The following is a 25,397-nucleotide window of genomic DNA, read 5'->3' as shown; positions in this document are numbered from 1 at the left end:
TTTAACATTTTCAGCTAAGAGAAAATAAAAAAGAGCCAAGCAGCAGTAAGGTGCACAAGGAGGTCTATTAGAGAAGGCTGCAGAGTGGGGTGGTGTGAGAGGCTGAGACCAGTCAGCATTGCCTGGGACTGAGGTCAAGCAGAGGGGCCTTTTTTGGCTTCTTTCCATTTTTACTTGGCTGCAAGCAGGGGTTATACCTTTGCCTTGCTGACCTGCGGGGCAGATGCCAGTCCCTGCTTCTCTTACAGGCCATCCACACTCTTCAGTGCCCCAGCCATCAGGTTGCAGGCAGCCTTGTGCTTCTGCCAGTGCTGGACCTGGCATGCCCTGTGGAGGGGAAGGCTGATGTTCAGGGGCTCTGCCACAAAGCAGGGGCTTGAGCAGACACACAGTTTGGCCATGTCCATTACCAGGTACAAAGCACTGGCAAGAACAAACCCCAGCACCACACTCCTCCATGCACTGGCGTGGCTGAGCATTATTAGCCCAACAGAGAGGTCAATGTGGCCCCCAGTCCCGGAGGCTAAGACGGTTTAGCAACAGACCTTGCCAGATGGTTCAGGGCCAGAGAAGATTTAATTTACCCCAGCTGCCACATCTCTGCCTGTCACCCACACCCACAGAGCCATGGGTGCTTTCCTTCCCACTAAGGTAAAGGGGACAGTGACTGCCACCACAGGAACTTGTCTGTTTCTGCTGGTGTGGTGAGCACAGGCAGCTCAGCACCTTGCAGGAACAACATAGCACTCACCAGTACCCTCTCCACCAGTGTCCCAGCACATTATCCTCACCACAAGATTTGGACCAGTATGTGGCAAGCAGAAACCCAACGATGCTGATCAGGGGTGGGATCTGTGGCTTCCCTGGATCCTCTCCTAGCATCCTCTGATGAGGCCTGTGGTGCTCTGGGGAGCAGGGATGACTGTGGGGGCAGAGGCTGTAGGGAACACGGGTGTGGCAGGGCTTCCTTACCGTGTGCAGTACCATTCGTTCTGGCAGCGAGAGCACCGCTTGGTTGCCTCTGCACCACACACCCTGCAGTGGGGCTTGTCAGGGGCTAGAGCCTCCATTATGTCCAGGCTGTAGAGCTGTGTCCACCTGTGGAAGGCAGGGGGATGAGGGTACTCATAGGGAACAGCAAACAAGCATCATGCTGTCTGTGCTGCACTCTCGCACTAAGGGGACATCTCAGCCAGTACCACAGAGCCTTCTGTCTTCCCAGTGCTGAGCTACAGCCTATGCTAATGGGAATACTGGCTCCACTGTGCACCCTCTGTGCATGTGCCTCACCTGTGTGCATGGAGCTTCAGCTCCTCCTCAGTGGGGCTGAAGACACACTTCACCTGGTGCCTGGCGATGGCCTCCCACTTCCCCATGTTTTTCTTGATGACATGGTCCCAGATGACAGGAACCTGGTGTGAGAGGCAGAGCGGGAGGAAGGAGTGCTTGGAGCTAAATCAAATACACTGTAGTACAGAGAAATGAGGGAGAGTGGTGGGAAAGAAGGCAAGCAGAAGTAGCACGTGCAGAGATGCAGGGAGCAAGGATGTACTTTTGGGTACACAGAGGGGATGCATCCACTTGCCAATTGTTCAGCTGAAAGAAAGTGGAACCTTGGGCATTTGGTTGAGAAGTAGAACTCATTGCTGAGGCTTGGAGTTTCATTTTGGTGACATGGGGATCTCATCATCCTGTGTGCCAAGAGTGGCATGAACCCTGTGCTCTGAGCTGACTTTTCCACTTGTCACTTCCCCGAAGACAAATACTGGGAAGGGCTGGCCAGCACAAAAGGGAAAGCCCCAGCCAAGAGCAGTGTGGGGAGCTCAGGCTCTGGAGGGGACCATGCTGCTTCAAACAGTGTTGCCTTCTCCAGCAGAGTAAAAATAGCTGCGCCTGGAAGGGGAGGAGGCTGCTCTGGGAGCAGCTGAATGGAAAAAGGCCTTTTCAAATCTTGGCCTGGTGACAGGCTGCAAGTTCAGTGCTTTCTGGGCAGAGGAGGGAGCCCATGTGTGTGCTTCCAGCTGGCTCTCCCTGCCCACCCACCCAACTTGGTCCCAGCCCTTGCCGAAGGCAACAGCAGCACTGGTACAAAAGCAGAGTCACAGATAAGGGCAGCAGCCTGGGTGAGGGCTAGACAAGGTCCCCAGAGTGGCAGCTGCCTGTCCCTACCCTGTTGACATGCTGACAGTTGAGGCACAAGGGAGCAGATCCAAAACCACCTCTACCCTGCTGCCAACCCCATCCCCAAACACTTGTCTTGCTGGGCTGCAGCCTTCTTCAGCCCTACCTCCTGGCATGGGCCATGACTGTGGCTCAGCCAAAGCCAGCTCTGGCAAGGGCACATCACGCTTCTCACAGGTCTTGTGGCTAGCCATGTTGGGAGCAATGTGCTCCCCATTCACACAGCCCAAGCAGCCACTGCCCAACCTACTCATCTTCAGGAAGTGGTGTGGGAGCCTCTATCAGTGGGGAAGAGCCTCTGCTCTCTCAACTCTTCTCAGCTGCCTCTTTGCAGATCTGCCCCAACACACAGTTTCTCCCCTCAGCTCATGAGAAGGCAGTAGAAACATTTTTCTGCAGAGATTACCACTGCATGGATTAAAACCCCAAGAGCCTCACACTGTTTGAAGACCCTCAGGACCCAACTCCTAAGCTCCAGACATCAGCTGGGACCAGTTTGGCTGCAGCCTCTATCACCAGACTCTGGCATCCCTCCATACACAGTGTACCAGGGCTGTAAAAGGGGACTCTTCCCTGGTAAGTCTGGAATTTAGCACAATGGGTACAAGCTGGAACACAGGAGGTTCCATCTCAGCATAAGGAGAAACTTCTGGTTAGGATGACAGGGCAATGGAGCAGGCTGCCCAGAGAGGTATTGGAGTCTCCTTCTCTGGAGACTTTCAAAACCCATCTGAATGCATTGCTGTGTGACCTGCCCTAGGTGACCTTGCTCTAGCAGGGGGATTGGACTAGATGATCTCCAGAGGTCCCCTCCAGCCCCTAACATTCTGTGATTCTGTGAAAAAAACTCATAAGAGCTAAACAAAGAGCTGGGGTTGCCTCTGCCCCATGCAGCCACTATCCCAGTGACTCAGTCCAGTATGGAGATCTGTGCATATTGCAGTACTGATGCCTTTAGATGCAACTGCTTGGCCACTGAGGATAAGGCTCCCAGGTCATCCATGCACAACTTTGCTGGCAATAAGGGTGTACCTGTGAAATGGGTACTTGGCTGCTTTGCCAGGGCATCATCTCTCCTGAGCTGAGCTGGGTGGGAGGAAAAATGGGTGGAGAGCTATCAGGCTTAAAGCAGAGTGTCTGGAGAGGTGAAGGAAGAGCCACAGGATACCTCCTCGAGGACAAGATGCTTTTTTGCGGGAGCTGGCTCTGTTACTGCAAGGTAGCTCAGAAATCTCTGCATCTCCACCAAGTTGGGCAGCTGGTCAATGAGGACATCTGTCAGGAATGCACGGAGCTGTGGGCGTGGAAAGGAAGAGAAGAGTGAATGGAGATCATGACCAGGGAGCCAGAGCAAGGGAAGCAGCACAAGAGCAGGCATTATGTGGGGCTTTGGCAGTGCAACCCATGAGGGTCTAATGAGGTGGACTGGTAAGTACAAGCTTTGTTCCTGGTAGCATGTTGACAGACCTTGCAGCTCTTGCACCATTGACTCCTAGGAGCCCACAGGGAGGATGAGGAGAGGTGCCTGAAGGTGCCTAGTGCTGGCAAGCTCCTGCTTTGTTCTGTAGAACCCACAGCCTTCATAGTGTAGGGCCCTACCTTGAGGAGCTGGCTCTTGTTGAAGCCATCAAAGTGGTATTTGCGCTGGCATTCAGGGCTGAGCAGGAGGTTGAGGAGGGCAAGCCACACCTGCCCATCAAGTTTGGTCATCTTCACCTGGTCTTCAGGGGACACCAGGTGCCATGTACCATTCTCAAACTTCTTGAATTTGCCTGAGGGACAGAAGAACATGAAATCCCAGGGAGAGACAGTGCTGCCCGAGGGAAGACAGCTCAAAGTGGGGATGCTGGCCATGCCCACTGCCTCATTTCACCGCACAAAAACCACACTGCTTTTGCCTCAGTCAGTTTCCCCATCCCTTTGCTCAGCAGAGAAGTCTACTTGGTATTGAGACAATATATTAGAGAGCATAATGCTCATGTATTAAAATAGGGTCATGGCAGGAACTGAAAGATCCATGAAGTACCTCACTCTGTACTTGGGCAGGAGTGCAGAGCACAGATAGAGGATGGGGGAGTCCATGCTGCAAGAACAGAGTGGCTGGAGAGGCACGTTTTGGGGTACCAGCACAGCCAATACCCACTCTTCTGGGGTTTCTTCTCCCAGTGAAAGCCAGAAGTAGACAAAACAAGCTCCAGGAGCTACTATGTTGCCGTTCTGGATGGAGAAGGATGTAACCCTGAATTTGCACAGCCTGGAAATGCCTTTGCACTCCTGTTTCTTTCCAGTCTCTCCCTCAGGACCCTGGATCAAAGTTCCCTCTTGATGCTGCAAGAGCTCAGGCAGAGAGAAGGGAAGCGTTTCCTGGCCAGTAGAAGGAGCAAAGCTTCCCCATCCTGCTGGGCTCCTCCGATCAGGCGCAGAGCCACGTGCTTCCCAGCGTCTCTTCCTCCCTGCCTGTGCCGTGACCCTCCCGGTGTAGGGCTGGGGAGAGGCGTGCAAGTTCCCATGCCCCAGGCTGCGTCCCACCACTGCTCAGAGGCAGGCAGGGGCGAAGTGGGAGGCTTGCAGGGGAGCATGCCTGACTGCAGAGCTGTGGGAGGCAGAGCCTATGAACACAAGGTCATTAGAGGCCCTTCGTAAGGGCAAGCTCAACGACGAGTAGCTGCAGGGACATCAGCTTGTTGCCTGGCAGAGCATATGTCTGACTCTAGCTTTTAATGTTGTCCCAGAAAGGAGCAGAAAGGCTGAGACTGGCACTCTGGTCTTTCTGTGTCTATGATAAGACTTTTCGGACGAGAAGGTGGGGCTGGCAGATGTGCTCTGCTCCTGCCCTGGCCATGATCAAGCTTGGAAGTGACACTGCCCTGTGCAAAGATCAGCTTTATGGAGCACTGCTGGATCATCAGTCCAGCTGTGCTGCAGCTGCTTTCCAGCTGAACAGCTTCAGGCAGGGAGCAATAGTGAGAAGCAAGGGCAGGAACTGGAGAGGAAGGTAGAGGGGGAGCAGCTTTCTGAAAGGGCTCCCACAGCAGACCTATCGGTCCCAGCACACTGCTAAGGTGCCTCAGGACACAATCCATACCTGCTTCCCAGCGGCTCCAGGGGCAATGCTCCACCAGCTCGACAAGGAGGCAGGGTAGATTGTGAGTGTTCAGCATCCGTGTCAGCACACTCGGGGGCAGGCTGGAGGAATGACAGAAAGGGTGAAATTGTGCTCACGGACAAGTGCCAGAACAGATATAAATGCTCTTAGAGGTGACTGGGAGAGGCAGGAGAAAAAAACAATGATCTAGGTTCCCTAAAGTACCACAGAGCAGGGAGGAGTGCTGCTATGTTTGCCTCCCGGGGCACAGTGCTGCTGCCACCAGAGATACTGCTGAAAGGGCACCCACTGCAAGCTCACAGGAATCTCAACTGGTGAGCTTGGGCTGTGTCCACTGCTGCTCCTGAACACCTACCTCTCCACCTGATCGGTGATGAACCGCAGCACAGACAGAGCTTTCAGGGAGATCTCAAACTCCATCACCTCCGCTTGCTTTTGCAGCTCCTGTGGAGGGAAAAGCACAGCCTTGGGATTCCAGGGCCCATTTCCCAGGAGTTGCAAGGAGGCAAGCTGTTGGCTGCACATCTGTAACCACAGACTGGGGAGGAAACCAGAGCCCTGCAAAACAAACTGTTTCTCATCTATCTTGACTGTGCCAGTACTGCCTGCTTGCCAGGGCAGCAATAGAAGTGCTTGCAGCCTGCTGTTCCTTCATCTCTCATCTCCCTACCCCAACAGTTCATGGGTGGCTACCAACAGCAGCACCCCTGTATAGGGACACTCTGTGAAAGAGGCTGTTCCCAGGCTATCTGGGAATTTCTCTCCTTGTCTGGGATAATCCTGTGGCCCGTGGCCCATGGCCCCTGCAAAGACCTGTGAAGTTGAAGAAGAGGGGAGTTGCATGATCAGCAGAGTAACTACAGGAGGAGGATGAGGAGGGAGAAACTTGGCCTCTGCACAGGGGTAATCCTCCTCTATCTGCCTCTGCCCTCCAGCTTGTGTACAGCCAGTTAGGATATTTGCCTGTGCTTACCCTAGCACACAGCTACACCATGATTTCCAGCCACCTGGCTTCCTTCCCCTCCCAGGCAGCATGGACACCCCATTCATATCCCATGTGCTCAGGCTAACAGCCTGAACACCCTCTGACTCAGTCTCTCTCAAGACAGGATGGTTAGGCTGAGAGGTGCCAAGTCCTTCTCCCTGGCCCAGGAAGAGCTTCTCCTTTCCCGTCCCAGATGCTGAGCAGCATGCATCTCACATCTTTGTGTGCAGAGTACTGACCTCAGCAGCTCGGATTTCTCTAAAGTGCTGCTGCAACAGTTCCCTTCCAAATTCCTGTGGTAAGAAACCCTGTACTCCCCGTGCTGGTGCCCCACAAGCTACTAAGAAAGCCTTGTGAGCTCTTCCCCTCAATCTCCCACTCCAAACTCCCTCAGTGAAGCTATTTTCCACAGCTCCTCCTGGTACTCAAACTTCATCTCTGCTCCCTTCGGACAGGGACTATCTTTTGCCTGTGCTTCTGGGGGACTGTAGAACAGGTCCTGCTCCAGGAGTTACCACCATACACAGCCACAAAGGACAATAGGTTCCACAACACAGGAGAGAGCAGGAACAGCTTTTTCACAGGGGGGTCACTGTACACAGAGTCAGGAGGGGTTGGAATGAATCAGAGGAAACCAGGCTCCGCGGCTGGAGAGCACTTTTTAGAACCCTGTTGGCTAGAAAAGTCATTTTTTTTCACTTGAGCCATTTCAAATCACTAACAGAGACATCCCTTCCCCTCCCCAGCTGGGAAAACATTTCCTGGAAAACATCCCTATTATGCTCTCCACTTCCTTCCCTTTTCTGGAAGACCAGAGCCATGTGCTTAGGCAATAAGCCAAAGGATGGAGGCGGCGCAGAGGTGAGGCCAAGCTTGCAAGCTATCCTTTTAACCCTGCTTCTTGATATGCACACTTTAAAACTCAAGGGACTGGGAAGCACCAGAAGCAAAGAGAGGTCCCACACTGGAAAGGTGTACACAGAAGTCTGGGAACACCTGATTTGGATCAGCTCCAGGCTCACTGCTGGCCCAACCAGTACAGAGAGAAAGCATTTCTCAGAGAGATGAGGAAGCTGGGGGTGAATGCACAAAGACAATTTCTAGTCGTGTCAGACATTGATTTAGGGAAGGATCCCCTTCAATGCTGACTCCAGCTGGTTCCAGTAGCAGCCTGGACTAAGGTGGTTTCACAAACTCTAGGGAGACATACCCACACAGTTTTCAAGAGCAACAGCAAATGGCCAAAACCCCTGTGGTAAATATTTTGCCTAACTGTGCAGCATCCCCCCCAGAGCTCAGACCATGTCCTGCAGGAAGCCTGTAAGTGGTGCTGTCACAAGAGAGGAAGGAAGCCCAGCTGTAGGATGGTGGGAGCTGGGTACAGCCTCCAGCCCAGCTGGGCTGCTGGCATGGATAAGCACCAATGTCAAACCCTCTCCAAGATGGGAGGAAGATGCTAGGGATGTACCCAAGGGGTTTCTCCAGGGGAAGGCCCCCGTGCCTCTTCAGGCTGCCTACATCCACGTCCCCAATGAGCTACAGGAGTTGCTCCTCACCTGCATGGATGAGAGACTGGCCAGATCCTCAGGAGGAAGCTCCGCTGGGGTCACTGTCTGTCTGTTGGCGCTCTGAGCTGCAAGCAAGGTCAATTTCCGATGGCAATAATCAGTTAAATCCAGAATGCTGTCCTCTGCCGATTCACAGACCTCCTTCACAACAAAAAATGTTTTACAGAGGGCTGGTTCTCACCTGAGGGCTTTTCAGGATTGAATAAAGCCTCTCACCTTGTAAAAAAAGACCGTCTCCAAGAGGTTAATTATGGAGGCTTCATGGTGCAGCTGTGGGGGGAATGTGGCAAGAAACAGGTTACAGAGAAGTCACCAACACTGAGGACACAGGCATTAGGACAGAGAAAAGGGCTCTTCCAGGCAGGTCTTTATGTAGTTGTGGCCAGATGCAAGTTGAAAAGCCAAACACAAGTGCTGAAATCTTTGTAACAGCTCTGGTTCACGCAGTTCAGGTTAGTGTTTATGTTAACATGCCTATGACACTGTTCCCGGCAGGCAGAGCTCCTCAGGGCTCTGTGTCACCACTACTGGGGTCGTACAACCATAGCATTGGGCAAGCTGCAGCCCCTGGCACCATCAAGTAGTCACTGCCCCAGACAGGGCAGCAGCCTGCATGGCTGGTCTGCCCCTCAGCCCTCTGGGACAGGGGCAGATAGCCTTGTCCACAGACTGGGAACCAGGTGATAACTGCCTCATGGCAGTGCTGCAAACAGATGGCTGCCCAAGGAGGTCACTGCCTTGCCCCAGCAGTGTGTTACCTTGGGCTGAAAAGAGGATGACATTTTCAAGCCTGGGCAGATTTCCCTTAAGTTAAGGGCTGCATTCCTCCACAGAGAAGCCCATCTCCTGAGACTGTGCCCTTGCCAAGAATGGCCCAAGGGACCACTGCTCCCAGAAGCTTGGTAAGAAAAAGCTACATTTTTTATTAACCCAAAGGCACATAATCTTGAAGACCTCTCAGATTAAAGATGACAAGCAATGCAGGGGGGGAGGGGCAAACATCCCAGGGCTGTTGGCTGCTTGGGAGTGAGGGTAGCATGACTGACCGGGAGCTACAAGCTGGGAGTAGAGCCATCTCCAGGAGGGGCTTTTGCTCCATCCAGTGGCTCCCACGAGCCCCTTCATAGAGCTGAGCTCCTCTGGGAGTGGGTCCCTTTCCCTCCCAGGGGCAAAGACATCAGCTTGTTGCTCGCAGCTCTGGGAGATCAGATGCTTCATACTGTCCTCTGCAGCTGCTCCACCCAGGGAGCTGTAAAACCACAGCTCTGAGATCTTCAGGAAGAGATTTACTTTTAGTCATAGTGGTGCTCACACATTTTCCAGGCCTGTGCCCAGTGCCCCGCTACTCACCACCACATAGATGGGGAAGGTGCTTCTGGGCTTGAAGTCCTCCAGCCGGCACAGCACAGGAAAGATCTTATGCTTCCAGATCTCCACAGAAATCAATTCCCCAATGAGAACAGGAATCTAGACAGGGAAGGGATGGGGGAAGTGAAGGCTTTCAGACCAGTGCTATGGGGGGAATCAGTTTTATTGCAAATGCTCAGTCACACAGACTTTGAAATCATTCTATAGTGGAGGGTAGCCTTGGGCATGCTTGCTTTATAGTCACCCATCTCAAAAACAAACATCTCTTCACCAACAGATCAGCACCCAGAGAATGCTCCTGGTGTTGCAAAGGAGCAAGATGACCCTGAGGAGCTAGGCAGGTCCAGGGCATCACACATTGTGGTGTGGCCCAGCATACTGTGGGGCTGGGATACCCCAGGTACAGGGCAGAAATCCACAACCAGAGGGGCAGGTGCATAAAACAGACCAAAGCAATCTTGAAAAGAGGAACCACAGAGCAGCAAGCAGAAATATCACAGCTTGACCTTTAATTAAAAAGAAACAACCCCATCCCCAAATCTAACATCTTTGTCAGATACAATGGATTCTTCACCATTTTATCCCAAAACGGCACACTGTCCACAAGACAGTCCCAGCTCAAGCCTCGAGGCCTGCCATGAGGATCGTTATTGTATCCAAGGAGGCTCACCTTGGTGTAGGTGACCAGCAGCTCAGTGAGGAGCTGCTCCTGACCCGTGGAGGCACTCAGAATGGCGTGCATATTGAGCTTCTCCACACACTCATGCTGCCGAAGCCACCTGCAGGGCAGCCAGCAAGGACATCAGTGCCAGGCACCTCTGGTCAACGGCTGTGGGGCTCCACTGTGCTCCTGAAGAGGGTCCCTCACGCAAGGAAACCTGCTCCCAGCACCTCCATCCCCAGGAAATCCCCACACTCCACACCATCTGCTGAGTCTGTGCTCCCTGGGGCTGCAGCTCCACCTGTGGCAGCCCCAATCCCACTGTCCTCCTGCCTTGCCCTAGCAATACCCACCATGAGACACCCCGAAAGTGAGAGCCCTCCTCTCCATCACCCCTAGCCCTACAGGCCTTCTGGAGAGATCCCACGTCTGGGACCCTTCTCTCTCATTCTGTTCTTCCAAGAACACTGAAGAATTTGGGCCCCTCCTCTACCTGACCCTGACTCTCTGGGTCCATCTCTCTGCACCAGACCTCCTGGGACCCTCTCCTTATCACCGCTCAGGCCCTCCGGGGAGGCCCAGGATTCCCTCACAGCCCCCGCGCGGGCACTGCAACTTTCTGACCCCTTTCTCGTGCTCCCCCCTTCCCCAGACCCTCCGGGGCCATCCCCCTCCAGACCCCGTTCCCAGTACAGGCGTCCCCCCCTCACCCCTGCCCGCCGGTATCCCGCAGCTCGGTGGCCTCAAGCGCCCGCACCAGCGCCTCGACCTCGGCGGGCAACAGCAGCGTCGGAGCGACAGCGGCCATGGCGGCGGCGACGTCGCTATAGCAACGGTAGGGTGACTCTGCCGCCCCCTGGCGGCGCCGAGGGGCCTCTGCCGCCCTCTGGCGGATCGGAGGAGCGACTGCGGCCGGCGGGGCGCAGGGGGGACAGACACGGGGCAAGGCGCTGGGGGACACACGGGCCGCGGTGCTGCCACCCCCGCCGTCACTTCCAGCACACGATGATGTTGGGGTCGTTCTCCAGGCGCTCATCCAGCTCCTTGTAACTCATGCCTGGGAGGAGATGGTAGCGGGGTTAGCAGAGCGCCCGGCAGGGGTGCTGGGGGCTGGCTGGGCGTCCCAAACCCTTCCCCTGGGCGGGGCATGGGCTTCACAGAACCTAGCCCAGGGTCCCGTCTCTCTGCAGTATGATGGCTTCCCAAGGGGTGAGTGAGACGATGAAACCAGTCCACAGCCACAACCTCCCCCATCTTCCAGACCTGCGAGGAGGCGCCCAGACCCTCACCAGTCTTGCAGCAGATCTCATCGTAGCTGTGGCAGCCAGTGTACAGCCGAGCTGGGTGACTTCGCTCATCCCGGGCAACCTTGACAGGGTACTTCTGGAGCCGCCGGATAAGGCCCTTCATCAAACCAAACTGGATAAGCCTCCTGGGCACAAGAAGGGAAGAGACTGTGACCACAATGCTGAGATGTCAAATACACCAGCTCCTCCCACTCATTATGGTTCCACCATGGCACAAAGCTGTGGAAAAAGGGATTGTCACAAGCCTTCACCCCTCACTGTCCCAACCTCATTTGTCTGTAGTAATCAATCTCTGCCTTCCTAATCCAGTGCTCCCAAGGCTTCCATCTCTGGCTTAAATATTTCAACAGGCCACCCAGGGATGTGGTGGAGTCACCATTCCCGAAAGTATTGAAAAGATACAAATGGGGCAGTTGGGCATGTGGTTTAGTGGTGGACTTGTCAGTGCTGCATTAACAGTTGGACTTGATGATCTTAAAGGTCTTTTCCAACCTAAATGATTTTATGATTCTATGTTTCCCCATCTACAGACTCAGAAGTTGGGTGCTCCCTCCCCAGCTTGTCCTACCACCCCTGATTTCACTATCACATTCAGGGACTGGGCAGGAGAGTGCTGGCTCTCACCTCTCATCCACCCTCTGCAGCTGCAGGGTGTAGCGGGAGATGAGGTCTCGCACTGTTGTGCCAGGGCTTAGCCCACAGTACAGCTGGAAGATGTCCCGGAGGCTGGCTCGCTTGTGCCCTGCAGGGACAAGTCACCAGTCAGCTGCCCTCTCTCCATGTCTCCACTGGCAGCTCAGCATGGTGCTGTCATACCTTGTTTGGTGACATAAGACAGACACTCTTCCTGGAGACACTTGTCATCCACCAGGTCCTGGACCTTTGGTGTGGTGCAGTATACATTGGAGTACTGGAGAACAAGAGAAAACCAGGTCTGCTCGGACATTGCTCTGAGATGCAGACCTGCCCCATTCTGAGCCCTGCTGTCCCCCTGCATGGCCACCCCAACAGCACAGCTACTGCCTGAATCCTGCTTGAGGCCCCAGACTCCATGGCCTCACCCACCTGGAGTATGGAAACGAGTGTGACGACCCCATAGTACCTGCAGATGGACAGGGAAAAGTGAGACTCTGCCTGCCAGCATGCCCCCTTTCCCTGCTCCTGTGGGCTGCTCAGGCCCCTTCCACACACTCACAGCAGGTTTTGCACTGCAATGCGCACCAAATTCAGCTCCACATCAGCTTCTGCAGAAATCTTCTGGACGTGCCGAAAGCCATCAATGTAAGGAAGGATCTAGAAGAGGAGGAAGCAAGAGCTAAGAGTGGAGAGGGAAGAGAGGCTGAAGGCATCAGCCTGAAGCTCACAAAAACTTTCCTGTGTCTGGAAGCAGAATGGGATGGGCAGACTCCATTCCTAACAGCTATTTATCCATGTTTTGGGTGAATGGCTTGCTCACAGATATGAGCACGATGACAAGGGGAGCACCAAATTGTGCTCCTTGATGTGATGATCTCTGGGACAGCCCACCTCCTCTGTGCCCTCAGGCATGCTGGAAACAGATCCCATTCAAAGCATGCTACCCCTACTCAAGTACACAGACCTGCTGTGTGGTAAGATCCCACTGAGAGTTGAAGAAGTCATCCTTGTCTTGGGTGAAGACGGGGACATCATACTCCTGCACAATGGGGGGATCTGGGCGCTGCTCGATCACCTTCAGGTGGATAGTGTTCGACTCATCTGGCCAGGTAAAGTGGAGAGCTCAGTCCCCAAAGAATCCTCTACTCCCTCAGGAGCTTATGACTCTCAGCCTCAAGACATCACCACACCACATGGAGAGCAAACCCATAACCCCAACCCTCCTGGCTCTTCGAGCATCCAGGGGAAGACCAGCTCAGACATTTCCCAGTTCCAGACACGGATAGGCAGGGAGTTGCCAGGAGCAGTGCAGGCACAACTGATATGGGCAGGGGCTGGCTGAGCTACCTCCCAGTCCCATCTCTGCCCTCACTGCTGGGCTGGCATAACTACCATACCTATGGGCAGAGTGCACTTTCCTTTAGCATTCAGCTCCTCCATCAGGATGGTCATGATGGGAACCAGCTTCTGTTTACTCTCCTCGTTTGAGATGAAGCCACTTTCCAGCTAAAGAGAGCAGAAAATCAAGTCAGCTCCTCCCCACAGAGCTGTTTACTGTAGGAACCACACATGTTGGATCACACCCTCCTTTAAACTTCAAGCAATGTGTGTGTTAAGCCAGCACAGTCCCCTCCTTGCTGTAAATCTGGCTCCTACCCCAGTAATGCCCACAATATGCACCAGGGGACTGGTGACTCTGTGGGGGTGGATCATGGAGCAGCTTGCCTCTGCTCACATTGGCTTGGGCCTCACCTCAAGGGTTGTGAGGTAGCCAGCCAGCTTCTTTACTATGGGCTCCAGTGCACAGGCCTTGGCTCTGGCGTCACACACAAAACCCAAGTTGAAGAGCAGAGCATTTCGGCTGTACTTCTTGTGCTCGATACACACAGGGCAGCCAATAAGCTTCTTCTCCATGGCCGTCCTGCAGGGAGAGAGGTAGAACCTACGCCTTCAGGGAGGCTTGAGCCCCACACAAGGCCAGCTCCTGGGTGGCTCTGGAGAATGGGGTCTCTTCTGCTGGAAAAGCAATGCCTAATCCCCAAATGCTCAGAGTACACAACAGAGTCTGCAAAAGGCAGGAAAAATGAGTTAATCATCAGAGAAGAAAACTCTCTCCTTCCAAAATCAGCAGAGTTCTGAAGAAGGAGTAATTTAACTTTCCTGAGTTTGGGCTGACACAGAATCACGGGCAGCACCGGACACTCTCAGAACTGCGTGGCAAACCCCCTGCACAGGCTACTGAAAGCATCATAACGATCCTGCTGACCACAGAGCCTCCTGCGAGCCAGAACTGACAGCTGGCACGGTCCCATCGCCAAGCCACCTCCTCACCCTGGCAGGGCCAGCAGTGGTGAGGACAGCGAATCCCTCCCCCAGCCAACACTCACACGGTGATCAGCTTGTTCTGCAGCTCGGGCTTCGTGATGACGTACACCTGGATCGTGTCGAAGAGCTCCCGAGAGATGAAGTCCTCGGGGACCTGCAGCGGCACGGATGGCTTCGCTTCAGTCTGGCGCGGTTGCCGGACCTCGTCCCCGCCCCGCGCCCCGCCCTCTCCACCCTAGTCTCACTGGCCCACCTGGTAGGTGATCTTGGGTCCCAGTGTGGGGTGGAACTCGCTGAAGAAGACGCACTCGATCCTGCCACCCATGGCGGCCCCTGGGCGCAGGCCGGCAGCACAGCGAAAGAGCGGCGCGCACGGCCCCTCCACAGCCCTGCCGGCCACCGTACCGCGGGTCCCCGGGACTCTGCATCACACGGCCGCGCCGCTGGGGGCGGGCTCTCACCTTGAGCGACAGCACTGTCCGCCCATTCAAAGGCGGCAGCGTGGGGGAGGCGGGCCCTAGCGCGGACGGACAGCCCAGCTCCTCCAATCGGAGCCCGCGCCCTGGCGCCCTCGTCTCCGTCGCGGCCGTTCTCCGTCCTGTCGTCGGCCACCATGGCCCTGACGGCCGAGACCGAGTCCCGTCTGTACCGCTCCCTGCGCGCCGCCGCCGGCGCCGCCGCTCATCTTGTGGCGCTTGGCTTCCCCACCGCCGTGGCTGTGCTGGCACGGCCCGGATCCAGTGAGTGCCGGGGCGGGATCGAGAGCGGAACCGGGGGGTGTGCAGCAGGCCGGGGCTGGGGATCTGGGCCTCTCTCTCCTTAGTTCACCTCAGCGCCTGCCTTTCCCTTGCAGGCCTCTTCTCCTGGCATCCGCTACTCATGACGCTTGCGGTAAGTCTCGCCGCCTCGGTTACCGGCCGCCTGGCCGTGCTGCCCTCCTGCCACGGGCACCTCCCTCCGGCAAAGGAAGGGCCCTTGATGGTGGAGAGCGCCCGGCGCGGAGCGTAAAGCCCCTCTGTGTTCCGTGGGTGGTGGGACACCGAGCCCCTGGCGATGCTGAGCTGCCGCCGCCTCCGGAGTAGCGGCCGGCGGTAGCGATGAGGTGGAAGCAACCAGTGCCACTCCCCTTTTACTCTCTCTCCCAGTTCTCGTTCCTGATGACGGAAGCCCTGCTGATGTTCTCTCCCGAGACCTCGCTGCTCCGCTCGTTCTCTCGCAAAGTCAAGGTGCGGGTTCACTGGGCCCTCCAATTGCTTGCTCTCCTCTGTGCCCTCCTGGGGCTGGGCATCATCACCTACAACAAGCATCTGAACGGCAAGGCTCACTTTGTGACCTGGCATGGCCTGATGGGGCTGCTGACTGTGCTGTACGCAGGTGGGCAGTGCGGGGGGGGCGTGCTCCTGCTGTACCCCAAGCTGATGAAAAACTGGACACTGGCCAAGCTCAAGCTGTACCATGCAACCTCAGGGCTAGTGGGCTACCTGCTGGGCTGTGCCAGTCTGATGCTGGGCATGTGCTCCCTGTGGTTCACTACTTCAGTGACCAGCATCTCCTGGTACCTGGCCATGCTGTGTCCCCTGATCACCAGCCTGGTTATCATGAACCAGGTAAGCAATGCTTACCTTTACCGCAAGCGGAGCCAGCACTGAGGGCCTGGCGCAGGTGTGAACTTTCCCTGCATGAGGCAGCGAGGCTAGGGCTCCTCTGCTCACACAAGGTCTCCTCAGAACTTGATTTCTCCTTGCTCATCTCTTGTGGGATTGTCTGCAGTGTTGGCTACAGCTACAACGTGCATGACACCAAGTGGGCAGGAGCTGTCCACTTCATGCCTGCCTTAGTGGGGACATTTCCCAGGACAGGTAAAGCTGCTGATCCCTGCAGCAGGTTGGTGCTCAGTATTGGGAACCGGAAGGTTCACTCAGGATTCCTGCTCCTTTTACCTTTCCAACCAGGGCTGCTTATGAGCCGGCAGGACAGGAGGTGTCACGTTCCTGGTGAGCAGGGCAGTGTGTTTCTGCTTACCAGGTGGCTGCAGCAGGCACTGCACTGCCTCTCCTACTAGGGGGGCAGCTTGGCCAGTAATAAAAGCACAGGGTACGGTTGTGGCTTTAGCCACGGCGGGGCTGAAGCAGGGTGGCTACCTAAGACTGGTAAAGTCAGCCCTGCCCAGTGGCTGCAGATCTGGCCACTCATTGCTGCGCACAAATCCTTCCTGCAGGCCAGGCAGGAGGTGAAAAGTTCACTTTATAGACCAAATTACTGAGCTGTGCTGCAAACCAGAAGCCTGTGAAAGCTCTGTCCCTCAGAGGGGCACCGGGAACAGCAAGGCTCGGGCACAGGCCTGAGAGACAACCCCTGGAGTCAGCCTGCTGAACAGCCCTGAGGAAGGCGCACAAGAACCTTCTTGCCTTTCGCCTCACAACAGCCTTCCTTCCAGCCCACCTGCCACCGGGGCAGCTGGGTGATGCAAGGTTCCATCTGATGCAGCAGCTCCTCCTGGACATGAATCCTGCTCTCAGCAGGGCTGGAGAGTTTGGAGCAGCTCCCAGGCTGGGAAATTCCTCTGTATCCAGAGCTTTTACTCAATAAAGATTTCAGGCAGCTACAGTGCAACAAGCCCTCTTTACTGCCTGGGATGTGGGGGGGCTTTCGGGTTGCAGGCAGACATAATCCCCTGCTAATTTCCCCACTGCTGCTGGGAGCACTTGGGAAGAACACACCTCCCCAGGCTCCTGTGCAAGAGCCCCGAGAGCCACTCTGTGTCCACCCCACTGTCTTGCCCGTGCTCTGCTGCAGAAGCCAACTCTTTCAAAGAACTCTTTATTGATAACCAAATGTCTGGTTTTTTTCCTGTTTGACAAAACCTTCTCATGTGGTCCTTTAAAAAAATAATCATAACATATCAACTCACATCCCAGGCTGCCTGGGGGATTTGGAGCTGTGAGGATGCTGTTGCAGGAAGCATCCTCTCCATTCAGAAAAAAAAACCCAAAAGCTCATCAACATGGAGGGAAAGAGAAGGGGGAGCCCATATTCTATCTGCAGGAAAGAAAACTTGCTGCCAGAGGAAGCAGTGACAGCCTCACTGTAAAAATTAATTCCAGCTTCTAGTGTAAGCTGACAGATTAGCCAGGGAGCATCCAAGGGCACTAGCTCCTGGCAGGGCTGGCATCAAGGGTAGGAGAGGGAGGAAAAGAAAACCACCCTGTGCACAAAACCCAGAGCTGGTGGTGATGAACCACTGACAAGAGAGCCTGGATGGCCCCCTCCTGCCCAGCAGCCTGCCCCCTTACCTGGCAAACCTCTCGCCAGTCATGGTGAGCTCCTGCTGGGGTCATGGGAGTCTCCCCATAGAAAAGGGAATCAGAAAAGAAACCCACCAGCCCTCCCATTCCCTTGATTAGGGACAAAACTACCTTCACAAAGGAGGAGTAAGTGTTGAGCATTCTGACAGACCCCTGGTGCAGAGAAGCGAGGAAGCGCTGCTGACTGCTCCCACCTGGGCAAGTGCAGTGGCCTTGGGGTAGGGGTCAGCCCCAAGTCCCCCTCCCAGAACAGCTGCCAGTGCTGATAGCCACAGTCTGTCTTGTGCCGAGGGGAGCAGCTCCAGAACCCCTGTGTTTGTAGTGGTGGCGGCAGCATTGTCCTGGGTGCCCAGTGCTGGCCACGGGCAGCAATGAAGCATTGGAATGAGGTAGCTCCTTGCCTCTGCTGCGGGAGGAGTCCCTGCTCCCTGCCGAGGGTCTCGGCTGTGGGAGGGGATGTGAGGGGCGTTAGCAGCTCTCCGATGGAGACAGGGTGGGGAAGGGGGGTGGTGTGTTGGCTGGTCACAGCTGGGATGGAGCATCCTGGAAGGTGATGAGGTTGGACTCCTGGCTGGTGCCCTTTCCAGCAGTGCCAGGGTCAGGCAGCAGTGGGCTGTCAGCCTTTGCCACCACTACTGCTGTCTCCTCCTCGTCATCCTCCATGCTAGGCCAGGCTGACTGGTCCTCCACACGCTTCAGCCGCTCGTTCAGGGCCTTCAGGGCCAGCTGCCTGTGGGGCAAGGGCAGACAAGTGGGTTAAACCTGGGTCCAATGGCACAGCAGGGGTTAACAGCTCAACCCCACTGAGCACTGTGCAAATCTGTCCCTGCCTTTTTCATAACAGGAGTGGCTGGATTCAGCTGCACTAGAGATGATCTGGAGTGTCTGGGACTGGCCTACAGAAACTCACATCCTCAGATTACACACACCAAGTTTTGTGCCATGTGGTGTGCTGGGAGGCAGTCAGATGGTACATGGGCTGCCCTGGGAATGGGGCAAGAAAGACATAAAATAGGGCAAGGGAAAGCAGAGAGCCAACGCCTTGTCCAAACCTTCCTGCTAGGAGTCAGGAAGGCCAATGCTAGGCATGGGAGGTCTGGTGCACAAGACTGATTCACTGCCTCTCCCTGTGCCAGGATGATGGGTGCAGAGCTGCCACAAGCAGAGGGCTGGCATGTGCCTGAGCAGCTGGCATTTCCCTTCTGCAGGGACCTCTAACTTTACCTGCCCTTTCCCTAGAATCTCCCCACTCCTACCCTGCATCACTGCTCCACATTTGGAAGAGCAGAACAACATGCTACCAGCCACCTGAACCAGTCCCCATCACCTCTGTGGCAAGGACGGCAGCTCCCAGGAGAGTCCTTGGAGAAAGCCCCCTCCTTTAGCACCCTGTACTCCAAATCTCCCCCTTTCTTATTTGGATTTTAATTCTGGCCCTCGTCGCCCATAGAGATAATGCCCAGTGGGAGCAGGGCTAGTGGTACCTTCTCCTCTCAGCATCCTGGGGGTCTGTCCCCGGCAGACTGATGGTGATGGATGATGGGGCGCCCACGTCGTAGCGTTTGACTGTCTTGCGGCAGACCTTCACCTTCACCAGAATGCTGTGCACTACGTTGGCCACCAGACCCACCACGGGTTGCAGGATCTCGGGGAAGAAAGTGGCGAAGGCAAAATGGTCGGACATGTCTCCACGGCCCCTACTGTGCCGCTGGTAAAAACGGAGATAGACCCAACTGGAGAGGAGCCCAAAGCCGTATGAGGCCAGTACATTGCTCTCGACGAGGGCAGCAAGCCGCAGTAGAGACAGGAGAAGGAGCAGGAGCATAGGGACAGCCTTCATTCTGACTTGGGGCACCTTCAGCACGGTGCTGTCCCCCATCGTCTGCTTGAGAGCCACCAAGACTCCCCCGAGAAAGCCCAGCCCGCCGTGGATATGGACGGCGAACAGGTAGGGAAGGTGAAAGGAGGCCACGTAGGTGAGGAAGTAGGCAAGGGCCCCCAGGAGCCCCACCGAGACGTTCACAACGGCGAAGAAGACCAGCAGCTCCAGGGCCCCCCAGAGGGGCTCCAGCAGCCGCCCGGCCGCCCCCAGAGTGGCCAGGCTGGCCGCTAGGCCCCAGGCCCGCTCCTCCACCAGCCCGTGCGTCAGCAGCGTCCACACCCAGAAGTTGGGAGGCAGCAGGTACCCGGGGGTCACCCCCAGTCCGTAGGCCGTGTCCAGGCCGAAGGAGAGCAGGTAGAGGAGGAGGACAGCGGCGCTCAGCGACTTCACCACCACGCTTGTGCCGGCCAGCGCCGCCAGGAAGTGCTGCCGGGCCACCGGCAGGTACCGCCGCATCTTCGGCCCCCACCGGCAGAACGGGGCTGTCCCAGCGCCCGCCCGCCGGGGCCGCCAACCCCGGGTCGGGCCCCTCTCAGCCCCCGGCCAGGCCCCAGCCCCTTCCGCGGCCGCCGCAGGCCAGGCCGGGCGCGGACAAACAGCGACTCTGCGCCTGCGCCGGGCGGGGCCGGGCCGGGGCCGCGCGTCCTGCCGCGGGGCTCCCTGGGAAATGGAGTCCGGCCGCGGCGCACGGCGGGACACGGAGCTCGGCCGCGGCTGGGAGGGGCACGGACACGGCGGGCGGCGGGACGGGACGCGGGCTCCGGGGGGCGTGGGGAGAGGCACAGAGGGGGACACAGTGAGGCGTATATACGGGGTCAGGCGTGGGGAGACGGACCTAGGGATTGGGGCACGAACCTTGTGTGCGTTTACACAGACACGGTCCCAGCGTGGGGCAGTCTGCGACGCGGATCCCACGGGACAGGGGGGCACAGGCTCAAAGGGGCACAGGCATGAGGTGGTGGGTTTGACACAGGGAACACGGGGATGTGAGCAAAGGGAGGCACAGGGAGAGAGGGAATCTTGAGGGACTGCATTGCGGGGCTGAGCCTCGCCTACCCCACAGCCTATAGAGTGCGTGGGTGCCCGCGACCCTGCGCTCCTGCCCGTGCCCATATCCTGCCTACGTCCGTCCCGACCAGCCTTGCAGCAGACGTGCAGGCAGCAGCCCAGCTCGCAGGAGCACCCTTGCCCGCTTCCTCCCTGCGCTGTGCCCTCCCCCCAGCTCTGCCCACACCCCCGGGCAATGATGCAGCCACCGCCTGTGAAGTGAAAATATGAACATTATTTAATAACTGAGTCTCTGTAATAAACCATTTGAAAATATTTTACAAGGAGTCACACGCACGATATCTTACAAATTGTCTTTTTGTTGGGTTTTTTAAGTTTTCCAACTCTTCTGTACAAAAAGAAAAAACAAAGAAAAAGAAAACCAACAAAACCAAAACCAAAACAAAAACAAACCAACCAGAGCAACAACAACAAAAAACCCCAAAGAAAAGAAAAACAAAGAAAACAAATTAAAAATCCAATGCCTTTGCATGAGCAGAGAGAAGCTTTCAGGTGGGAATAAGGCAGGACACAACCCTGGTGGGATGGGCCAGGGCCATGCTGCCCCCTTGTCTCATTGGTTTTTAACTTAAAATAGACTATATATGTATATATTTATAGGTATGTATAGTGGTGGTTTTCTGGCAGAGCACCTAACTAGACTACAGAAGTACACACACTCCCGGTAACACAGAGCCATCTGTTCAAACACGGTCCCAGAGACAGTAACCAAACACACACCGAAAAAGCTACAAGCAGAATGACCATTAATTAACCCCAGCACTAATTAGCGCCTGGTGCCCTCCCCAGTCCCCCCGGTGCAGATTTGCTGAGAGGACTCCCTTGGGCCCAGCTGACAGGGTGGCTCCAATCAGGGTCCCCCCAGGGGATGAGGGTCCCCAGGGCTGCCTGCCTGGGTAGTGTCTCCTGGCACTGCTGGGAGCAGTGAGGGACATGGCAGGTTGGTATGGCCACCCCTGCACCATGCACCGATGCACTCCAGGGTGTGTCATGGTTGGGCACCCTGCACTCTGTCCTGGGCCCCTGCAGCCCCGAGGCATCTCTCCTGGCTGTGGTGGTGGGGCACAGTGCTGTTCCAGGTCTGACCAGTTCCTATGTCCACCTCAGCACTCAGTATTTTGGTTGCAGGGATGACACCCCCACCTGAGTGCCCCAGCACCTTGGGGTGCCCCAGTACAGGGCCACCTCTCACCCCCCAGCACTGGATGCCCCCATCCAGGACCTCTGTAACATCCCAGGTGTGAGCTCCCCTTGCTATGCTCTGGCAGCACCCCTCATGATTGTGCCCCAAAGGAGGGCCTGGAGGCCTGGCACATCCTTTCTGGGGACATGTGGCACCACATGCTCCATCTCCCACTGGGGGCCGTGGAGCACATCCCGCTGTGGGGCACATGGCACAACCTGCTTGAAGAGAAAAGCAGCACGTTCCCCTGGCCAGCATGGTTTCTTTGGCAGGGCTGCCAGGGCAAGTGTGGCTGGAGGGGGCTGGGGCGGGCAGGATTTCACAGTGATCTGCGTAACAGAAAAGAAACAAAACACATTTTCCCCTCCCTCTCTTTTTGATCCCAGTATCTGTGCCCAAGAATGCAGGAGAGCAGCTGAGCCCGAAGCAGGGACCAGGGCTCCATCCTGCCTTGGCGCAGGCCACGGCTGGCTGCTCTCTGCCCCTGCCCTGAGCCTGCAGGAATGCTGGAGCTGCCCTGCATGCCCAGGGGCCTGGAACCTGCTGGAACAAGTAATACTGACCCGCACAGTCAAGTCCTTTTTTCTTTCCCCTCCCTCCTTTTTCTCCAACGTGTCTTCATTGCTGACAATGAACACTGCCGGTCTCCAGGAGAAGAAAGTGTCAGAAACTCCATGTAGAAAGATCTGCTTTAAAATCTTCAGGCTAAAAAAACAGGCGAGGTGGATGGGACATCACGGGCGGAGGGTGCCAGTGCCACGTTCCAAGTCTGAGCAGCCGGGAGGGCGCGATGCTGGGGCACCGACTCGGTCCCTGCTCTGCCAGGGGGCCCCTGCCCACATCCCAACTCTTCTATGGCTGCGGGCAGCAGGGAGCAGGGTGGCATTGCAGGGGTCCCCAAGGCAGTGAAGGGGACGTTGCTCCCACTCCACTGGGCCAGGGAAGAGGGAAGGAGATGGAGCTTGAAAGAAAAGACAGCTGGCGGGGGCGGCTGCAGGGTGCTAAAGGCAGGCGGCCGGGGGTAGAGGGTGCCGGCTGGTGCTGGAGTAGAGAAGCAGCAGCTGCAGGGAGAGCAGGACCCCCAGGGAGGGGGCGAAGGACGCCCCTCGGCCGCAGTCTGAGGTATCTTCCTGGAGGGTCAAAGGAAGAGGGGCTGTAGGGTACTTCTCACGGTGGCCCCTCACTCCAGGGGCACCTGCTACTCTCCTGCAGCTCTGCTATGCCTCCTGCCCTGGGACCCCCATGGCTCCACTCTCTTGGGAGTGCCCCATATTGCTGATTCTCTGGTGACCCCCATGGCCCCACTTCCTCCTCCTCAGGACACCTCAAGCATTGCAATCCTAGGGACTCCCCCCGTGACTCTGATCTCTCCAGGAGGCACCCCAAGGCTCCCAACCCCCAAGGTCTCTCTATGACTTTACCCCACAGGGGGATACCCCATGGGACTGTTTCCTCAGGGTCCCTTCACAGCTCCATACTCCCCCTCAGGTGGAACTCACTGCTCCCACTGGCCCCAGGGGGACATTCCATAGCTCCGCTCCCCTGGAGTCACCCCTGGCTCTGCTCTCCCCACCCAGGGAGCACCCACTGCCCCAGTTCCTTCCCCCAGGGACCCCTCTTGGGGCTCTGTTCATCCCTGCACCCCCCACCCCCATCTCCCACCCCACGTACTGTTGCATTGTAGTCAAAGCAGATGTGGGGGCCTTTCCGGTAGCGAGGTCTGTCCACCAGTTCACACTGGTTGGGGTCCCTCGGGGGGGCTTTGCAGGTCAAGGAAACCACCAGAGACAGGGAGGCCCATGTGGGGTGCCTCATGGCCACACCAAGCCCCTATGCATGCGAGTCAGCTTCCCCCACCTCCAGCTGACCTTGCAACTCCCAGCCCCCTGCCCAGCCCTGCAGCATCCACCCCTCCACCACCACATCCCAGAGGGATGCTGCTGGGCCACCAAAGGATACCTCTTACCTCTGCTTGCATCAGCTTGATGGACTCGCACTGGCTGCACAGGGGCTTGTCAGCCACCACAAAAAGCAGGTTGGTGTTGGCCAGCCTCTGTGCATGGAAGAGCCTGGGGGCGTGACAGCAGTGTGGACCACAGTTACTCTGCAGCCTGATCCTGCCCCCTGTCCTTGGTACCAGCCTTACTGGCAGGTGGCTTAGGGGAAGCTGACCATCTCCATCTCCACCTTCATCTTTACCTCTACATCCATCATCTCCATCCCTGTTCCAGTCCCCATCTCTATGCCTATCCCCATCTTCATCCTCATCCCCATGCAGAGGGGCTGCCCAGGTAACTGGCACGGATGGGCTTGCAGGACTCGATCCCACTTGGAGAAGCCCTGGGTACATCACTGTCACCCTACAGCCCATGGGGATGCTAACAGTGCATTCCGTCCCCCTGTCTGGGTACCTCATGAGTGCTGCACAGCATTTTTCAGTACTTCTCTACAGGTGGCTGCACAGAGGTCCTGGAAAAGGGTGTCCCCAAGCCTGTCAGGGTGATGGAACGGCAGGGCCATACCCACCTGGAGCAGTTGCCGCAGTCGATGATGGCGTTGTAGGTGGAATTGACAGTGCTGAAGTAGTACTGTGTCTGCTTCATGATGCAGCTCGTCTCTCTGGCCTCCATGCTGTCCCCTGCCACCTCCTCTGTGCCAGCATAATGCCATGGGCCAGGGGCAGTGGACCCCTGGCCACATGCCCCCACCAAGTCTCCTGCCTGCTCCCCATCCTGGGGTTCCCCAGGGACTCACCTGTCTGGAACCAGCTGCTGTAGGTGAGGCCATAGAGGAACTGTTGGAAGAGGGACCTGGGGAAAGGGAGCACACCCATCACAGCTGTGTCAGGGCTGGGGGACATGCTGTGGCACTCCCCTGTGCAAACAGCCCCTGAGGAGGGGACATGGTGGGACTCACCAGGCTGCAGCTGAAGTCCACCAGGCGAGGTTCAGGAGATCGGCCACAGTAGGCTGTGGGCAAAGGGGGGGGTGGGCAGTGAGCCAGTAGGTCCCCATGCAGGGCACTGAGGACGCACACACCTGCGAGCCCCTGGGCTCCCAGGCTGCCTGGTGGTCGCTATCCCCATGGGTGCTCACCACAAAGACGCCGCGGGGCGCAGCGCCTGTGTTGCTCTGGGCCTCGGGGGCGCAGACAGACTGGAAGTCGTAGGACTCTTTGCGTGCATAGAAGGAGTTGTTGTAGAGGGCGGACATCAGGTTGGCATCCACCTCACTGAAGAACTTGCCCACCTGGGATGGGAACACTAAATCTTCACCCAAATTCTACCTCACTGTGGGTGTCCCTTGGTGGGGACTTGAGCAGGGCTGTGTTGACGCCAGCTCAAAGGTCTCAGCTCCCCACTGGCATCCCACACGTAGGAGAGCTGCCACGTGGACACTGCTCACCTGGTACCAATGGTCCTCCTGGTTGGAGAGCACCAGAAAGCCCCCATCGTCAATGAGGACACAGATGAGGTCCTGGAGAAGGAGAGAAGTGTTGCACATCCCCAGCCACGCCCAGGGAAAGCAGGACAGGCAGGGTTTGGGAGTGACGGGCAGTCAGGGAGGGAGGTCAGTGCCTTGTCCCCAAGTTTGAGGGCTGCTCAGTAGCATTTTGGTGTGGTGAACACTTGTGTTGGGTACAGGTAGCAGGAATCCACCCACCCTGGAGTGTTTAACAGCCCGCTCAGTGGGTCTCTGAGGTCCAGGGCACAAACCCTGGAGCTTTGTCCCTGCAAGGCGGGGCAGGGGATGGCTCAGCTCTGGGAGGGGCACAGAGATCAGGTGGCTGAAGTCACCCCTACAATATGGGCAGGGTGGGCTG

The 25,397-nt window shown here is 56.6% G+C and overlaps 5 protein-coding genes across 10 annotated transcripts in view; 1 reads left to right on the top strand and 4 right to left on the bottom strand.

The window, feature by feature from the left end:
- Positions 1-46: 46 nt before the first annotated feature.
- ZMYND10 (zinc finger MYND-type containing 10) lies at positions 47-10,905 on the bottom strand. 2 transcript variants are annotated; one of them, XM_064156510.1, is made up of 12 exons: positions 10,580-10,905; positions 9,879-9,987; positions 9,191-9,307; positions 8,057-8,110; positions 7,829-7,981; positions 5,643-5,731; positions 5,267-5,367; positions 3,781-3,953; positions 3,350-3,475; positions 1,291-1,412; positions 973-1,098; positions 47-327 (listed from the first exon to the last, which is right to left on the bottom strand). In XM_064156510.1, exons 1-12 carry the CDS (start codon positions 10,903-10,905, stop codon positions 243-245), a joined length of 1,581 nt encoding a protein of 526 aa, XP_064012580.1. In that variant the 3' UTR covers positions 47-242. The 2 variants fall into 2 exon arrangements, with proteins under 2 accessions (XP_064012580.1, XP_064012581.1); XM_064156511.1 differs by lacking the exon at positions 10,580-10,905 and adding an exon at positions 3,214-3,267 and having other exon boundaries at positions 9,879-10,557.
- Positions 10,839-14,568, bottom strand: NPRL2 (NPR2 like, GATOR1 complex subunit). The gene is made up of 11 exons (XM_064156512.1): positions 14,391-14,568; positions 14,200-14,291; positions 13,565-13,733; positions 13,210-13,318; positions 12,777-12,913; positions 12,372-12,469; positions 12,242-12,278; positions 11,993-12,086; positions 11,801-11,918; positions 11,159-11,301; positions 10,839-10,926 (listed from the first exon to the last, which is right to left on the bottom strand). Exons 1-11 carry the CDS (start codon positions 14,460-14,462, stop codon positions 10,859-10,861), a joined length of 1,137 nt encoding a protein of 378 aa, XP_064012582.1. The 5' UTR covers positions 14,463-14,568; the 3' UTR covers positions 10,839-10,858.
- A 137-nt stretch (positions 14,569-14,705) lies between these two features.
- LOC135182418 (transmembrane reductase CYB561D2) lies at positions 14,706-16,742 on the top strand. The gene is made up of 3 exons (XM_064156514.1): positions 14,706-14,877; positions 14,991-15,028; positions 15,283-16,742. Exons 1-3 carry the CDS (start codon positions 14,751-14,753, stop codon positions 15,784-15,786), a joined length of 669 nt encoding a protein of 222 aa, XP_064012584.1. The 5' UTR covers positions 14,706-14,750; the 3' UTR covers positions 15,787-16,742.
- A 199-nt stretch (positions 16,743-16,941) lies between these two features.
- Positions 16,942-19,909, bottom strand: TMEM115 (transmembrane protein 115). Its single transcript, XM_064156513.1, has 2 exons — positions 18,927-19,909; positions 16,942-18,172 (listed from the first exon to the last, which is right to left on the bottom strand). Exons 1-2 carry the CDS (start codon positions 19,778-19,780, stop codon positions 17,965-17,967), a joined length of 1,062 nt encoding a protein of 353 aa, XP_064012583.1. The 5' UTR covers positions 19,781-19,909; the 3' UTR covers positions 16,942-17,964.
- A 677-nt stretch (positions 19,910-20,586) lies between these two features.
- Positions 20,587-25,397, bottom strand: part of CACNA2D2 (calcium voltage-gated channel auxiliary subunit alpha2delta 2) — a 217,850-nt gene continuing 213,039 nt past the window's right edge. For all 5 annotated transcript variants that reach the window (XM_064156505.1, XM_064156506.1, XM_064156508.1 and 2 more), the window contains 8 exons: positions 24,980-25,051; positions 24,671-24,823; positions 24,492-24,544; positions 24,330-24,385; positions 24,102-24,225; positions 23,535-23,644; positions 23,247-23,335; positions 20,587-22,705 (listed from right to left, as the gene is read on the bottom strand). In XM_064156505.1, the coding sequence (XP_064012575.1) occupies positions 22,577-22,705; positions 23,247-23,335; positions 23,535-23,644; positions 24,102-24,225; positions 24,330-24,385; positions 24,492-24,544; positions 24,671-24,823; positions 24,980-25,051 (786 nt within the window). In that variant the 3' untranslated portion in view covers positions 20,587-22,576. The remainder of the gene's footprint in view (positions 22,706-23,246; positions 23,336-23,534; positions 23,645-24,101; positions 24,226-24,329; positions 24,386-24,491; positions 24,545-24,670; positions 24,824-24,979; positions 25,052-25,397) is intronic.

This window comes from Pogoniulus pusillus, chromosome 16, assembly GCF_015220805.1.
Source record: "Pogoniulus pusillus isolate bPogPus1 chromosome 16, bPogPus1.pri, whole genome shotgun sequence".
Lineage (NCBI taxonomy): Eukaryota > Metazoa > Chordata > Aves > Piciformes > Lybiidae > Pogoniulus > Pogoniulus pusillus.
The sequence above is the reverse complement of the archived record's forward strand: the minus strand, read 5'-3'. Positions and strand labels throughout refer to the sequence as shown.

Bases quoted from the DNA above. Each gene is read 5' to 3' on its own strand.
- NPRL2 (XM_064156512.1), bottom strand. From the start codon at position 14,462: ATGGGTGGCAGGATCGAGTGCGTCTTCTTCAGCGAGTTCCACCCCACA. The intron at 13,734-14,199 runs GTGAGTGTTGGC...CTCTCCCTGCAG, and splicing joins CAGAACAAGCTGATCACCGT to GACGGCCATGGAGAAGAAGC. The intron at 12,279-12,371 runs GTGAGTGTGTGG...GTCCATCTGCAG, and splicing joins ATTGCAGTGCAAAACCTGCT to GTACTATGGGGTCGTCACAC.
- ZMYND10 (XM_064156510.1), bottom strand. From the start codon at position 10,905: ATGAGCGCCTGGAGAACGACCCCAACATCATCGTGTGCTGGAAGTGAC. The intron at 5,368-5,642 runs GTAGGTGTTCAG...TCATTCCTCCAG, and splicing joins ATCACCGATCAGGTGGAGAG to CCTGCCCCCGAGTGTGCTGA. The intron at 3,476-3,780 runs GTAGGGCCCTAC...CCACGCCCACAG, and splicing joins ACAAGAGCCAGCTCCTCAAG to CTCCGTGCATTCCTGACAGA.
- TMEM115 (XM_064156513.1), bottom strand. From the start codon at position 19,780: ATGCGGCGGTACCTGCCGGTGGCCCGGCAGCACTTCCTGGCGGCGCTG. The intron at 18,173-18,926 runs GTACCACTAGCC...CTTGCCCCACAG, and splicing joins CAGGATGCTGAGAGGAGAAG to GCAGCTGGCCCTGAAGGCCC.
- LOC135182418 (XM_064156514.1), top strand. From the start codon at position 14,751: ATGGCCCTGACGGCCGAGACCGAGTCCCGTCTGTACCGCTCCCTGCGC. The intron at 14,878-14,990 runs GTGAGTGCCGGG...TTTCCCTTGCAG, and splicing joins GCTGGCACGGCCCGGATCCA to GCCTCTTCTCCTGGCATCCG. The intron at 15,029-15,282 runs GTAAGTCTCGCC...TCTCTCTCCCAG, and splicing joins CGCTACTCATGACGCTTGCG to TTCTCGTTCCTGATGACGGA.